This window comes from Zosterops lateralis, assembly GCF_965231275.1.
Source record: "Zosterops lateralis genome assembly, chromosome: 3".
NCBI lineage: Eukaryota > Metazoa > Chordata > Aves > Passeriformes > Zosteropidae > Zosterops > Zosterops lateralis.
Genome location: NC_139764.1, coordinates 94,366,160 through 94,382,770, shown reverse-complemented (window position 1 = coordinate 94,382,770; position 16,611 = coordinate 94,366,160). Strand labels below are relative to the sequence as shown.

The window sequence follows — 16,611 nt, the reverse complement described above, 5'->3', positions numbered from 1 at the left end:
TTTCCTTTTTCAGTGCCTCAAAGCTTCCATCCACAGGTTAATTCCTTGTACAAGGATGATGTCTCAGCTCTTAGGGGAGCTTCAAATGTCTGCTCCTACCACAGACACCTACAAAACTGGGAAATCCTCATAACTCAAAATCTCTGATGATTCAGAGATTTTGAATCTCTGAAAAAGAAATGTCATACAAAATCCACATACAGAATAGTATCTAAAACCTCTGTCATTACCTTCCCAGTGGACTTATCAGCACGGTGTGCTATTATGGGTGACAACCTTGAATTAAAATACATACATCACACATTGAAGAGCAGTGTGTGAACAATTCAAAACATCACCACGGCAACACCCCCATCCAGTCAGGAATACAGCTAGAGACATTTTCCACCAATTATGAGGGAATGACTGTGGAACAACCTATGAATCTGTAAAACCTCAAACTGCAAAAAAGCTGGAGGAGGATTAACTGACTGCTTCTCAATTCTTCTGATGCAAGATGTTGCAGTGGAGTTCCCACACCGGTGCCAGAAAATTTTAACATATGAATATTCTCAGGTCACATGCTTTTAGCTTACAGATATTAAAGAGCTGAAAGGAGCTGTGGATATTGTCATGTTACATGTACAAATGTTTACACCTTTGCAATTATTGTTGTATTTGAAAGTATATAATTTGTGTGTGTCAATTTCTATATCCAAAAAATCAAATCTCATCTAAAGTGCTCAGATGCTCTGAGCCATTTGGACAAATTATACCAAGAGAAGTATGGACTGCTGAGGAGATGGAATAGACAAAACACCAGAAAGCAGCAACCACGGATAGCTCCAGGATCAATAGATGGACATGCTGGCTTTCTAGCTCTTGGCTGTCTCTTGCTGAATTACTGCCATTCTTCCACCCTTCATTCTTCATTTATTAGAGAATGATGATAAGCAAGAAGCAGCAGGAGCCTCAAAGAACAAGATTTGTATCAAGTGTTCGGTCTCAGAGATGAAAAGGCTGAGATCTCTCAGAACAATGACATGTTCAAAAAAATGTCTCTTCTACTGATCTTGCTCCTGCTGCTCCCTGCAGCTTGTACTTCCCCAACATGTTAAGAATGACAGGCACGAGTGGCTGGGAGGTGCCTTAAGAGCATGCCCTGAAGCAGAAAATATAATGCTGTCATAAAGTTCTGCAATCAGATCAGATATTGTATCTGATGAAAGTTGCCCTGCACACCCCAAATACTTCTACTCCTTCTTGCCCTTTTATTACAATGGCTGTATTGCAACTTAAATGCACCGCACTGTGTCAGATGCAATGCAGTCATACATCAAAGAAAAGTAGAGGTGCTTAATTTCCATACCATCCCATGGAATGACACGAGGTGGGATTTCTGAAAGGAAAATCAATGCAGCAATTCTGTGAGAAGAATACTTCAGAAGGAGTCAAAGAGACAATAAGTATATCGTTAAGAACAGGATTTGAGACTGTCAGGACTGATTTTTGCTTGCAACTACACTTGGCCTCCTCCACCTGACTGGGCAAAGATCCCAACAGAAATAAAATTTGGTTGCTTTGCCAGAATACAGTAAGGCTTTGAAAGGATTCTGAGATCTTTGTAGGGATTAGTGGAATAATTTAACAGGAGGTCATGTTAGTAGGTAGAGAACAGAAAGACCTTTGCATTTCAGACTGCGTGTACTGTCTGAGAATAGCAGAGGAAGAAAAATAAGCATGCAGATGCCTGAAGCTACTTTGAGATGAGGAAAAAAAGCCCTGACAGAAAATGGATGAAAGAGAGGAAGTTAAGGGAATAAGATTCTGAAAAAAACACACAAAAGCATTTATTTCACTTCCAGTCTAAAACAATATTGTTTAGTGAATGCTACTAAAAGGTTAGTTTTTCTCATTTTAAGTTGTGGAATCACTGAATCAGAATAATTCAGGTTGGAAGGGACCTTAAAAAGTCATTTCAGCCTCCTGCTCAAAGCCAGATTCACTATGAGGCCAGACCACATTGCTCAGGGTTTTATCCAACTGGGTCCTGAAAACCTCCAAAAAAGTGGCATCCCACCTCTTCTGATACCTTTTTCACTGTTTGACTCTCCTCATGAGGAAAAATTTTTTCTCTTTCTCCAGGCCGAACTTCTAACTTCACTTTAGGTGTATTGCCCCTCATTCTCACACCACACCACCCAGACAGCCTGGCTCCATCGTTTTTACAAGCTCTTCATAGTCACTGTCAGGCTGCTACTAGGTTTCCCCTGGAGACACCTGTTGCCAGGCCAAACAAGCCCAACTCCCTCAGCTCCTGCCCCAGAACAAATTTTTCAACTCCCTGAGTATTTTGACAGCTCTCTGCTGAATTTTCACTGTTTAGCTCTATTGTCCTTATATCTGAAGTATGCAAAGGTAGATGTAGATGTGCTCTGATGGATGCTGAATCCCTTAATCTCCTGGGTGTGCTGTTAATACAGTCCAGGAAACTGCTGATAGTATTTGCTGCGAGGTCAACTGCTGGTTTATGTTCAGCTTTTTGCATCCCCCAGGCTTCCCAGGCTGTGTTCAGCAGTGCTGCTTCCCAGCCAGCTGGTCCCAGTCCATATCCCTGAGAAATCAAAAGTATAGAGCAATGCAGGTCAGACCTCTGGAGGTCATCCAGTCAAATTCATTCTCAAAAGCAGGGGCAAGCTCAAGCTTAGGTGAAGTGGCATCCATCATCTAAACCTGAAACTCCCAAATTACATACATAAAACAATCCAGTCAGTTTTAAATTCTATTTCTAAAGAAGTCTTTACAACACTATGATTATTATTCTTATTTTTCAAGCACATCATGACCAATAAGAACGGGTACTATAAAAAGATAAAGAGACAGCAGCTGCAAAAAATAATGGAAGTACTCAAAAATCATTATTTTATAATGGCAAGGACAGTGAAAGCAAAGGATTTTAGTGGAACATGTATTAGAATGAGTACCAGACTGAGGCTCATTTCTGTTACATTGGGAAGCAAATGCAACTTTAGGACAGCTTTTGAGCACAACTGTAACTATAAGGAAAATCTCCAGAGCAGATAAAAATAATGGCCTTGAACTGACCACAGCAACAACAGTCATCCAGACTCCTCTCCCTGTTTTCACAGTGAAGCTGCTCATGTCTCCCAAAGCTCTGGAAATACTACCCAAGACCGTCAGTACAACAACATATGACTCCAGAGAAGCAGACTGAGAGACAGGCAGGAGGTGCAGAGATGAGCAGTCCCTGTCCCCACAGCAGAACCCCGCAGTGGGATGTCACAAAGCACAGAAACTGCGCTGTCAATACCTGTCACTAACCCCCACAAGTGGCCACCTTCTATCCTTGCCTTGACTGATGAGGTCAGGGGCTGCACTTGCTCACACACCTTCTTACATCTTCTTCTGCAGAATCAGAGTTGCATTTCCCTCAGCAGGAAGTCTCACAGGGCACTTCCAAGTGGTTTCTAGTACTGCAAAATATGATCTGCTAGCCAACATGCATGTAAGGGCTATGACTAGGAACAAAATTTAGCATTTAAATTTGAGATACCCTTTCATACATAGGCTTTTACCAGCCAGCTTGCTTTTTCAGCAACATAAACTTAAGATAAATGTCTGATTTTAGATCCTTTCCTATGTAAAGTAAATGAAGTTTTTCTGTTGTTAAAGGGAAAAAAAACCATGTTACAAATCAAGTTTATTTTATCTTTCATCCAAACTACTTGGATAATACTGTGGTGCAGAAGGAAATTACATAGGAATCTGAATCTTGCAACAGAAAACTGAGAGTAAGTTTTAGAAACTAGTTAAGTTTCTTACAATAATAAGAACAGAAACATTTCTAGCTTATTATTATTGGTATTATATAGTTATGGTTAGTAGCATATTCTAAAAATTATTATCTAATTGTAGCATACTGGCTCTGCAAAGAAGCTATAAAAGTACAAATACAGAAGTTTTTCCCTATAAAAGAGTAACGTATCTGTTCATTGCCTTTTAAGTATCTTGTTCACATTTAATTCTCCATTAAAAATAAAGAGAGCATATACCACAGAAAAGATCTGGCAATACTTATGTATCTGCTACCATCTGCTGACAAACAGCATTATTGACTTTATCTTAGTCAATCTTAAAGAAACAACTCCTATTTCCCTACAGGAAAGTTTCCACTGATGCTACAGAGGCTGACAGTAAAAGCTACATGAATTTTTAATTCAGCATGTTATAGCCACAGTAAGCCAATCATTTCTTATCCACCTATCTTGTCTGCATCACAGATTCACCACTGACCAGCATATTCTACTCACATAGCAGTGACTGCATCCTGTATTAATTGAAACCCTTTAGTTATTGCAGATAGTTCCTGAAGTCAATTACTGCGGAATTACACAAAACTCATTCCTCATTTACAAAACACTAAACTATTTATTATTAGCTACAAAACTTTCTGAACAAGTCACAGAATGAGTCAGGTTGGAAGGGACCACAGCATTTTATCTGGTCCAACCACCCCACTCAAGCAGGGTCACCCTATAGCACATTGCACAGCATTGTGTCCAGATTGTTCTTGAATATCCCCGGGCATGAGGCTCCACAGGCTCTCTGGGCAATCTGTTCCAGTGGTAAATAAGTTCCAGTTCACATGGTAAATAAGCTCTTCCTCTTTGTGGTGGTGTGTTTCTAGTTTCACTTGTTAAACGTGTATCTTCTTGATTTGTTCCTTTACTGTTTTCTGTATCTTATGTACCTCACATGGTTTGTTCCATGTACCTCCTATGTTACTTTCCCATACAGTTTCCCCGGGTTACAGTTAAGTGTCAGTCATGAGTTATGTAACCCCCCAGGTCCTGTCTTCACTTTGGGGCCTCTCCCTGCGTCCAGAAAATTCCAGGGAGAGCACTGAGTGATCCCAGCTTTCCCCTCCCACCCTTCTCTGGTTAGTCCCTGTGTGTGTCATTCACCTGCAGAGCCAGCCCCCTACTCACCCCTGACTGGACCTATGCTGAACCCATCCCCTTGTTCCTCCCCCTAATAAAAGCCGATGCCCAGAGGTGCTCTTGGCTCTGCTGAGGCAGGCCCCCTGGGTGGAGGTTGTCCTCGCCTAAGGCGCCAATAAACTCAGTTGGTTGAGCCTACACAGAGTCCTCTCTTCTTTCCCAGCTATCGTTGTGCTTTGCCTAAGGGCAAACCAAGACTCCCTGGATCAGGAAGGCGCTGTCCTGCACTAGATGGTACCGCACTTGCCGTGGTGCCAGGGCCGTGCCAGGGCGGGTGGAAAGCTGACACCACGACACCTCTTGTCCAGGAGGAACTTCCTGTGCATCAGTTTCTGCCCATTGCCTCTTGTCCTATTGCTGCGCACCACTGAGCAGAGCCCGGCATCTCCCTTCAGATACTGACAGACATTGATGAGGGCCCCTCTCAGCCATCTTTTCTGGAGCTGAACAGGCCCAGCTCCGTCAGCCTTTTCTTATCAGAGAGATGTTCCAGTCCCTCAATCATCTTTGTAGCCCTCCACTGGACCCACTACAGGTGCTCCACATCTCTCTTGTCCTGAGAAGCCCAGAATTGGGCACAGCACTCCAGATGTTCCTCACCAGGGTGGAATAGAAGGGCAGGATCACCTCCTGTGACCTGCTGGCAAAGCTCTGCTCAATGCATCCCAGGATACCTTTGGCATTCTTGGCCACAAGGACACACTGCTGGCTCATGAGCAGCTTGTTGGCTACCATGACCCCCAGGTCCTTCTCCACAGAGCTGCTTCCCAGCAGATCAGCTCCCAGACCATACAGATCCACAAGTTATTCCAGTCTTGTTTTCCAGTCTACAATGTGGGATAAGTATCTTTTCTCCCTTGGTCTTAATTTTAAGACAATAATGATAGTAGAAATTACCACCTTTCTATCACCTCACTTAATTTCACAAGTGAAAGCCTTGGAATGCCTCCAGAGATTATTTTTGTTGAGAAAAATACCAACAAAATCCTAAAGAAAGAAAAAAAAAAAAAAAAAAAAAAAAAAAAAAAAAAAAAAAAAAAAAAAAAACCCACCCCAAAGCAACAACAACCTTAGAAAAAAAAATCCTCCATTTCAGGTATTGCATATTTAATTGCAGAAGTGTAACTGTGAAGAGAGACCAGGTCACATTGACGCCCTATATCTGGCTATATAGTAAAGTAAATTAAAAGTGTATGTAATATTTGCTTATAGATGCTCTTCAGAGCATTTGGGGAAAAAAAACAAAAAAACCCAAAGCTTCACATCTCATATGATAAAATGTCAGAAAAAAATTAATGAAAGCAGAATGTGGAGCTATATACCAAAACACTGTTTCTTGGACAAATCTAATCCTTTAGATCACATTTGGCTTAATTGTTAGGAATCTGAGTTTGAAATGCTCTTTAAGTGAGTCTTAAGAGTAGTCAGTTCTTCCAGACCTAGATGCGTTTAAAAAATGTAGTTAAAAGTTAGAGGTTTAACCTGCGCCTTGTTCCTTTTCCATTGTTATATTTTAATTTTTTTTCAACTTCCAAAGTTAAAAAATGTCCCTGAGCTCTGCTGTCGTGGCGAGAACAGGAGGGGGCCCTGCTGCCCCTCGAGGTGGGCAGGGGTCGCGGTGGACATTACTTGGACAGGAGTGTTTTTCATTTGACTTAAGTTCCTGCCGGAGAGCTCAACTGTGTTAAGAGATCTCCCAGCTGGGCTTAAAGCTCTTTTTTTCTTGTACTTCCATTGCTAAAGCCAACCCTGGATATTACTGAGAGGAGATCAAAAGCCAGCACCAGTGCCGGGCCACCAACCCAAAGTGCTGAGTCCAGCAGGACCACACAGAGCGAATGGTGACACTAGTGTGGGAAATAGAATTTAAAGTACTCCCCCCCCCATCATGGTTAAACCTCAGTAAAGTTCTTTGTTGGTTGACTGTTAATTGAGGGCATGTAACCTGCGTTTGTAACCTGTCATGTTTCATAGCAATGTTTTCTCCAGTAGTTTCTGTACCCCAACCCAGTTCCTACTTCCCCTGCATCAGGTAAGACACTTCTGCTGCTCCCATGAGGACTTGCACACATCTGCATATTCAAATAAAGAAGCTCCAGCACCAAACAACTGCCCCTAACAACGAGCCAAGATAGAGTGGAAGTACAAAACTGACCATCCTGAGTTGGCAACACATAGAGGAACTCCAGGCTCTCAAGGCCCAAACTTCAGTTGCTCGCCATAAGTTGACCCTGGGTTGGAAAGATTGGCACCCCCAGTGTGTAGAGAACAGTGGGTGACATGTCGGCGTTCCAGCCTGGCCGTCTCCTAGTCAGAGCCTGCTAGAGGACTCCCGCCAGGAGGGCAGGCCCAGATCCGCCTGCTCTGCAGTGGACAGAGCTGAGGACTCCTCCTCCGGCCTGTCATCCCGGGAGCAGTGGTGGTGTGTGCGCCCCAAAGCCCCCATCCCCGGCTGTTCTAATAAAGGCCATTTTTAAAGGAGAAGAAGGTCTCCTGGCCCGTTCTTAACATTAGTGGCATCCCGGAGTCAAACGCTGAAAACACGACCAGAGCTCCTTCAGCGCTCCAGAAAGCCGGGCTGCTTCTGTCGGCCACCCTCAGGAGACGGAGCCGCCGGGCTGTGCGGAGCCGCCTCAGCCCGTCCTCCAAACCGCGGGACCATCGGCGCTCCCTCCGCCCCGGGGAACGCGGGCCCACCTCGGCCCCGCCGCCCCTTTCCCGCCATCGCTCCGCAGGGGAAGCGGCGGCCGCCCCAGTCTCGCGAGAACCGGCGCTGCCGCCGCCACCGCCATGGAGCCGCCGGCGCGCGGCCCGCCGGGGCTGTCGGCCGTGCTGGCGGTGAGCGGGGGCGGGAGCGGGAGCAGCAGTGGGGCCGCCCGGGGTGCGGGGCTGTCTGGGGGAGCGGGGCTGTCCGGGGGAGCGGGGCCGTCCGGGGTGCGGGGCTGTCTGGGGGAGCGGGGCCGTCCGGGGTGCGGGGCTGTCTGGGGGTGCGGGGCTGTCTGGGGGAGCGGGGCCGTCTGGGGGAGCGGGGCTGTCTGGGGGAGCGGGGCTGTCTGGGGGAGCGGGGCCGTCTGGGGGAGCGGGGCCGCCCGGGGGAGCGGGGCCGCCCGGGGGAGCGGGGCTGTCCGGCGGGGAGGGGAGAGGCCCTTGCTGGGGACGCTCCTTGCCGAGGCTGGTGCGGGGGGCTGCGGGACGCGGTCCATAACCGAGCCCGGCCGCGTTCGGGCGCTGTGGCCGCCCGGAGACGCCTCTTCTCCGGGCGCTGCCTGACTCGCTTTCTCTCTGCCCGCAGAGCACGGACTGGTCCGAGCCCTGGCTGCTGGGGCTGGCGGCCTTCCACCTGCTCTGCTTCCTCCTGACGTGCGCGTCCCTGCAGCACCGCCGGGTGCAGGTCGGGCACTTCCTCTGCATGGGTGAGCCGTGCAGGGCACGCCGTGTGATGCCGGGCACCTCAGCAGCGCCTGCAGTTGCCTGTTTCTTCGCTAGCAGTGCATGTGTCTGGCGATGATAATCTGCCATAGAACCTGCTATGACCTATAAACATGTATTTATTTTATTTCCAAGAAAATTTATGAAGTAGTTACTTAAACTCTGGCCTTAGCGAGGAAGTGGGATGAGTAAGGTTACTGCATGGTTATTTATTGTCGTGTGTGTCACAGCTTCCCAGTGAAGTGTTGCTGTGCTGGAGAAGCAGAAAAGAAATGGACTGAGAGCCAGCAGTTGCTTTGTACTCGGCCTTGTTCTAATGGTGCAGTTCAGTGAATACGGTCAGCTATAGTTTCTGAAGCAAGTTCACCATATGCCCTGCTGACAGCCGCGATAATGGCATGAGGAAGAGCAAGACTGGCTTGTACATTGCAGTAACAACTTGTGTTATCTCAGGGTTTATCAGCCTGAGAATCCAGTGACATTGCCTAACCAAAGCAGTCATGGCTGGCTGGCAGAACACACACTTTGGTTTAAGATCACATGGATTTGGATTAGATGTTGTATTACAATTAGCTTATTTTTAAAGAAATACTGAATCTAATATTTTTCTTTTATTGTTTAGTGGGCTTAGTGTACTGCGCTGAATATATCAATGAATTAGCAGCCATGAATTGGAGGTAAACGTTTTCACTTTCATTTTTTCATAAAACTATACATACCACATAGTTACCACATACTTATAAGAAATAATAACAGCATGCACCTGTTGTACTGCTTAAAAATCTGTTAATATGGATGCTTGTAAACTAACTCATCAAAAAACTGAGAGAAAAGCAAAGTGCTATGGTTAAGGGGAAAAGAATGTGAACTTTTTTTTTGTTTTGGGGGGTTTGTTTGTTTGTTTGTTTGTTTTGTTGGGGGTTTTTTGGTGTTTTTTTTATGTTTGTTTGTTTTCTTTTGTTGGGTTTTCTTTGGTATTCATGTTCAATAGCTGAAGTTAAGAACCACTTCTCAAAAATACTGCTGCTGCTTTATATACTTACTTATATGTGTAACAAGCATTAACGTTTGCCTGTTTTACTAAAGCTGTATACCAGAATTAAACTGATGGTTTATTTTGATATTTTGAGCTTTGAACTAATCTTTCCCTGATATGACTGAAAGTTATGTGTTTAGACCACTTTATTCTGGCATCTAATTGTAGTCATTATGTTTCACTTCAGGCATATCTGACCTAATTGCACCTTTGCTACATATGTTATCTTTGTTATCTTTTCTAATATAAGTAAGCAAAATACCTATAAAAGTAATTTCAAATGCTTCAGAATAAGCATGATTTGTGATACACTCATGTTAGTTTGCTTTTGTACGGGAAACTGTAAAGAGAAAGACCGATATTAATATTTGTAACTGAAGAGGTATCAACTGCCTCTTCTTTCTGACTTAATAGAGTAGAACGCGTGCCCATGTTTGGTGATCCCAAGATGTGGGATGATGTGTACCATGCCCATGCAGAATAGTTGCTGGGAAAATTGAATGTGTGAACTACATTAAATAAAGCTTTGCCTTTCGTTTCCTTTTTATTTCTTTCAGGCTCTTTTCTAAATACCAATACTTTGATTCAAGAGGAATGTTTATTTCACTTGTATTTTCAGCACCGCTGCTGGTGAATACTATTATAATTGTGGTACGTATGTGTTCATTCATATAGGTGCTTTCATTGAATAAGTAAAGGTATATGGATTAGTTTAATAATTTACTTACTTTTCAGGTCACCTGGGTTTACAGAACTTTGAATGTAATGACTGAACTAAAGATGCTGCAGCAGAGAAGGAAGGCAGAAAAAGAGAAAAAGAAGTGAAAACACCAAACTATTTTTCTTTCTTCAGTTGTAATAACACCTGTCTGAGTAACCAGTCCTTCCGTATGGGTATGCAGGAACAGAAGTATTTTCGTGTCTGATGGACTCTTTTACAAAAGAGGGCTTTGTAATTGTGGCTGTGGACATTGAGGCGAAAGCAGGTATCTACAGTACCTTTAAATTGGATGTGAAACTATGAAACCCAGTCTTAACAAGTCTTTGTGCCCTTCAGTGTGAGATGGTTTTCCTCCATGATCAAGGCTGTTAGTATTGATGAGACACAATCTTCCACTTTGCATTTGCTTGTGTATTTTTTACTACGTCTTTACTCTGTGCTTATCAAGTATCAGTTATTCTGCTGCTTAAGCCAGCCAATTGGAGCTGTGTCATGAATTACAGTAAAAATGAGAGATTTTATTCAGAATAACTCAGGAATCCATGCTTCTGTGAAGCACTTCACTTCTTTATAAATCAGATTTCATATTTCCTGTATGTACTGTGTGCCAGTGGCATTTTATAAATAAAACTATCCACTCACTGTATCTTAAATTGAGTTAATTTGTATTCATTTTTAATCAGACTTTTTCCTTCTTTTTTTCTCATAAAAATTCCCAGTTAGGCAAATTCCCCAGTTTAATTTGTGTAAATAATTCAAAATTATCTCCGTATTTCTTTCAATTTATACTTAAATGTTTTTAAGGCTTCTAGATAGATAAATAGAATTTTTTAAAGCTGGATGAAAATTTGATAGTTTTATGCTTCTTTGTAGAACTGAAAGGAAGGGAAGAAACTTAGTAATGTTCTATGCAATTTTGTTCCCTTTTTAATGCTTTTTAAAATAACTGAAAATTAAAAGTAGGGAAAAAAAAGCCTTTAGTTTTGTTTCAAGTAGCCTGTTTTTATTGAATTAAGGTAATTTGAGAAGGGGTGTGGACACAATGGAGACTGTCCATATTGAGTAAAAGTTGTATCATTGTGTGGAGATGTACAGTTCTGTCTAAAATAGGTGTCATTTAAGACAGGAAAGATGATCTACAAAACTGATCTTGTACTAATGTGAAAAATTTGGGTACAGAATTGAAGAACACTAGTAAGTTTATAAGGTAAGGAACATTTGTGAAACTAATTTTAATTACTTGAATCGTTTTCACAAGAATGAAGATATAGACTTGAGGAAGAGAGCAGATGCACGTCATACACAGTTTGCAAGTCTCCTAAATAGGGAGAAAATGAAACTCCCTCTGGAAGGGCAGTGAAGTGTTACTGTGGGATCCATTTCTTTACCTTTCCTGTGCCTCTCTGGCATTCCTTTACCCACTCATTGCTCCATCTAGAATTACCGGCAGCTAGACTATTTTATATTAGCAGACTAAATAGATGCAGGTTTTGTGTGTTGTCCCATTCTGACTCTTCTGCTGCGACTCCTGATGCAGTGTTGGGTGGTGTCAACTGTATGGAGAAATCTCAAGTGGTCTGGTAGATAATGTGTGCTTTTTGGGAAGGAGGGAAGAGAATCTGTCCAAAAGACTGCCATGTGGGCTGTGGCAGCTGTCACCAGGACCAAAGAACAGACCTTTCTGATTTCATATACATAAGATGTTCTCCTTCCAGTCTGGTTTATAATAGTTCAGCCTTGCTGCTACAATTAGATGGGGAGAGTTGCAATTTTCACACATGGCCCTAAGTATGACCCTAAGCAAATGTGCTCCTAACTTTCCCATTGATAACTGTTCTGCAACAAATCAGTGCACAATTGTTTTAGTGTCACACATTTGAAGCTGTAATAGTTCATATGGAGATACCACCTGTTAGCAAGTAACCTTTGATTTCACACTGTGAAGTGTATGAATTTGACTCACAGTAAGTGAGGAGGTTCAGAGCAGCTGAGCAACAAGTCTCTTGCAGTGGAAAACTGAGTGCCTTAGTACATCCAAGACAAACTTTCTCCAAATAGTTTGGTATTTTGCCTGTCGAGTGTGAGTTTGGAAAGAAGATGGATAATACTTGGTTTAGAAAGCATGATGGCTTTTTTTTTTTTTTTTTTTTTTTTTTGTCTTCTAAAAGTATTGCTGTGTGAAAGTATAAATAGCTCCAAAACCAAAAATAGTATTTTTTTGAAGGATGAGCATCTCAAAATTGTGAGTTTAAAACCTTCCCTGACTCCTGGAACTACAGTAAGTAAATCTAACAGTTACATGAGATGAGTTTTCACAAACACAAAACCCTACTTTCCATATATTGCAAAAACACATGGGTTGGCAGGGACCTTGAAGATCATGTAGTTCTGACCCACTGGCCAGGGTCAGGGATTCCACCCACTAGACTGGGTGGCTCAAGACCCAATCCTACCTGGCCTTGAACATTTCCAGGGTATGGCATCCACAGCTCTGGGCAGCCAGGCCCCCCACCATTTTGTGAGTGAAGACGTTCCTTCTAACAACTGATCTAAACCTGCCCTCTTAGTTGAAAGCTGATCCCCTTTGTCCTATCACTGTCCTTATGTCCTTATAGAAAGTTGCTCTCCTTTTTTGTAAGCACCTTCTAAGTACTGAAAAGCTGCCACCAGGTCTCCTTGGAGTCTTCTCCAGGCTGAACATCTCTGGATGACACCCCTTCCTTCTTTGTGTCACCTGTACCACTCAGCTTTGTGTCATCTGCAAACTTGCTGAGATTGCATTGGGTCTCACCATGTTATTGATAAAGGCATTAAAGGGCACCAGATGAGGGCTCTGAGGGACACTACTTGTCACTGGTCTCCACCTGGATGTAAGCAATTGACTACAATCCTCTGCTTGTGTCCATCCAGCCAATTTCTTATCCACAGAATAATCCACACTTCAAATCCATGTCTCCCCAGTTTAGTGATGACAATGTGACACAGGCCTTGCAGAAGTCTATGTAGATAACATCTGTCTGTCTTCTCCTGCTTATTGTTGCAGTCACTCCATCATAAAAGAGCACAGGATGGGTTAGACAGGATTTGCTCTTAGTGAAGTCTTTTTGGCTGTCTTGGATGACTTTCTTGTCTTGTGTGGGAATGTGTGTTAGTCCAAAAAATATTCCCATTTCCTACATTTCAGAAAGATTCATATTTATCCTGTGATCTCCTCTAGCTAAACCTGCCTAAGAAACACTTAAGTTTAAGAGCAAAGTTGTTTGTTGGTTTGCTTTGGGGTTTTTTTTGGTTTTTTTAAGTACGTATCATAAACCATAAGAGAAACCCTCAGTAAGTGAAGCATGGCTTCTTTTCATTGTGAGTCTGCATTTATGACATGATAGTGCAATAACATTAAGCATGGGCCTACTTGCTGACAATCCAAAGTCATTAGATCATGAATTGAGAGGCTGTTCTGCTTGCTTAGAATTTGTATGTGTAAGCTGAGGAGAGCCAAATGTTTAAGACTGGTGGAATACCTTTGCTTTTAATTAGGAAACCTGAATTTAGGTTGCTTTTGAAAGAGCCAGTTTATTTCATTTTCAAACATGCATACAGAAAACTGGTTGCTGCTCAACTGGATCCTTTGGAGAGTGAGATAAGACAGAGGTGATTTGTTACCGGCCTGTGTGTCTCGAAGGCTGGGACTCCAATCTTCAGCCTGCTTTAATGTGTCTTTCCAGCACACGGTGTCAGCTTCATGGAAAAACAATGCAAGGGAAAAAGTAATATTAACCTGGTAACTTAATTATAGTAGAAGCTAGTTTTGTTGCACTGTGAAATAATGATAATCTGTGAAAAAACAGATTGTCAGAAATTAATTGGTAAACTTGCTGAAGTTTGAGGTTGGCCTTGTTTCCTATGTAAAAGTAGTAACTGAGATGAGTTTCCAAAAATGGGGACTAGAATGCTCTCTTCTTCCATATCCACTGAAAAACCATATTCTTAACATGGGATGTATTTTAGCCTTGTTTTGGTAGAATGAATCTCACGGTTCTAGATAAAATGGAACAGATGCAATAAGGTATTTTAAATATCTCTTCCTCAGCAATATTTCCTAGCTTAGTAGATGCATTGATCTCCATCTCCAATAAAAACCCCACCTATCTCCAAAAGGCACAGAAGGACAGTGAATTGAGGTCTTCTACATCCTTGTATTGTATTCTCAAAGAACATAACCTTGAGTGTATAAACAAAGAACTTCGAAGGGCAGTCTTAGTGCTTTTCAACAGCTGGGTCTTGAAAGGAGGGGTCTGCTCTACAAGAGCTGTGTTGAGTTAGATGGTGATCTGCTGTGCTCCTAAATGGAGCAAGAGTTTACAAAGAATTGAATTATAGGTATTGAGAATCATAAGCTCAGATCTTGAGCTCCATTTTTATAGGAACTGAGATTTTCAGGAAAAAGAGGAGCAGTGATTCTTTGAACAAAATAGAGTACAGCTGTAGTGTAGGAATTGTTCTATTTCTTCAAATGCAGCTAAACATTTTTGCATACTTTTATTGTAAGCTTGATTAAAAAAGTTCTGGATGCAGTCCTGTAGAATGTGCTCTAGGATGACCCTGCTTGAGCAAGGAGGTTGGACAAAATGACTTGCTGTGGTCCTTTCCAATGTGACCCATTCTGTGATTCTGTAATTTTTCACTTCAGGTAAACACACCATTTTTTACAACGAATGTATCCAAATTTGGGGTTGTTTTTTTTTTCGTTTAGAGAGCAAAAACACTGTGTATATTTCTCTATTGAATTTTTAAAAATATTTTAAAGTATGTTTGAATTATTTTAATGTCTTTCAACTAAATACAGGTATTGATGTTTTTTCGTCCTTTGGGGAAGAGATCACTGCAGGTAACCAAACTCTCCACTGGATGTCACTGTCTCACACGCAAAAGCTGGCTCAAAGCTTTCCTTTTGAGCGGGTTCTCTAGAGCTTTTCACCATAGCTTCATAAATTCTGCAACATCTTGGAATGACCAGGAAGCCTCGGACTGTAGCCTCTGAAAACATAAACTGTTACCTGAGATCCAGGATACATCTTGAGCACTTTCAGGTGTTTCTTGTCACTCCTGCTATTTACATTAAAAAGGAACAGTAATGAGGTACATATATATTTCCAGAGTCAGGAAGTATATATGTACTTTAAAATTTCTTAATGCATCAATCAACTGTTCACTCATACATACATTTCATGAGGAGGATCCTGTCTTCAACCAATTAAAAAGTAGTATAACAATGAAAAATAATTGCATTATTTTGTGACCAATATGCAGGAAAGTTTATTGAAGCAGTCTAGTTCACAAACTGATGGAGCTTATGCATGTCCTCTATTTTTTTGTGATTTACCATTGCATAATGCAGTATTACTACGTCTGTCCTTGTTACATGACAGCTGGCAGTCACTTACAGTCATGGCTGAGGTTCTCAGAAGTCACTTCAGACTTTCTCCACCAGCTGGCAAAGGTTCTGTAATTTCATTTGAGAAGGTCTGTGTGCAGTGTTCTTCACTTGATGTTCTCCTTTGTGTACCAGGTTTTGAGCCTGTTTTTTTATCTTTTCAATTAATCCAAGTTCTATTTTCCACACACCACCTGTTGAAGAATAGAGACTTACAGTTTGAATGGACTTTGTCTCGCTTCTTCACAGCATTCATGTTCACATAACAACAAAAGATTAGGCAATTATAATGCAACATGCTTGAGAAATGCCAGCCTCATAAATCAAACCTGATGTCTTTTGTCAACCTCTGTTTTAAAATCTATCCTCTTCTAACTAGTTCTTCCAAACTGTGGCCATACTTACACCACTGTTCTGCTGGAATACCAGGAAAGTGTTGTACTGAATGGAAAATATCTCAGGGGGCTCCAAAGGAAGGCCCCTGATATTTCTTATATTTATATTTATTTTTTCATATAAATATGAACTGTAGGAATCTTTCTTATATAGTTTCGGAGGCATAATGAAGCCAGGAAAGGAGCTGTAACTGGTAACATGTTACACTGCTACAAGCACTGATTTTAAGTGGTCCCACTGAAAGCATGGTACTGTTTTCTTTGGCACTGTCTAAAGTTAGAACCAATTGAAAAGAGCAGGACAGGATCAAGTATATTGCTTCTTTCATCTGAACACATCATAATTAACAAGGCATTCAGCAGAACTGATTGAAACAAGGCACATGCCTTAAAATGGACAGGTTCCAAATGTCATTTGCAATAGACTTGTTAATCCAGACCTGAATCAAAGAAATACAATCTTGTATACCTTTCTTCCCTTTTGTTCCATCAAGAAGAGTTTGCATAGTGACCCAGGGGGAGGCAGAATGAGATTCAGCTGGACAAAGAGGCATCTAGGGTAGGACCCGTCACTGAAATCACTCATCTGTCAGTATTAG

At 42.2% G+C, this 16,611-nt stretch overlaps 1 protein-coding gene across 1 annotated transcript; it reads left to right on the top strand.

Annotated features, from left to right (window-relative positions):
- Nucleotides 1-7,790: 7,790 nt before the first annotated feature.
- Nucleotides 7,791-10,843, top strand: TMEM18 (transmembrane protein 18; the record flags this gene model as incomplete). Its single annotated transcript, XM_083856657.1, has 5 exons — nucleotides 7,791-7,838; nucleotides 8,293-8,413; nucleotides 9,052-9,106; nucleotides 10,023-10,116; nucleotides 10,201-10,843. 5 exons carry the CDS (start codon nucleotides 7,791-7,793, stop codon nucleotides 10,288-10,290), a joined length of 408 nt encoding a protein of 135 aa, XP_083712783.1. The 3' UTR covers nucleotides 10,291-10,843.
- Nucleotides 10,844-16,611: the final 5,768 nt, after the last annotated feature.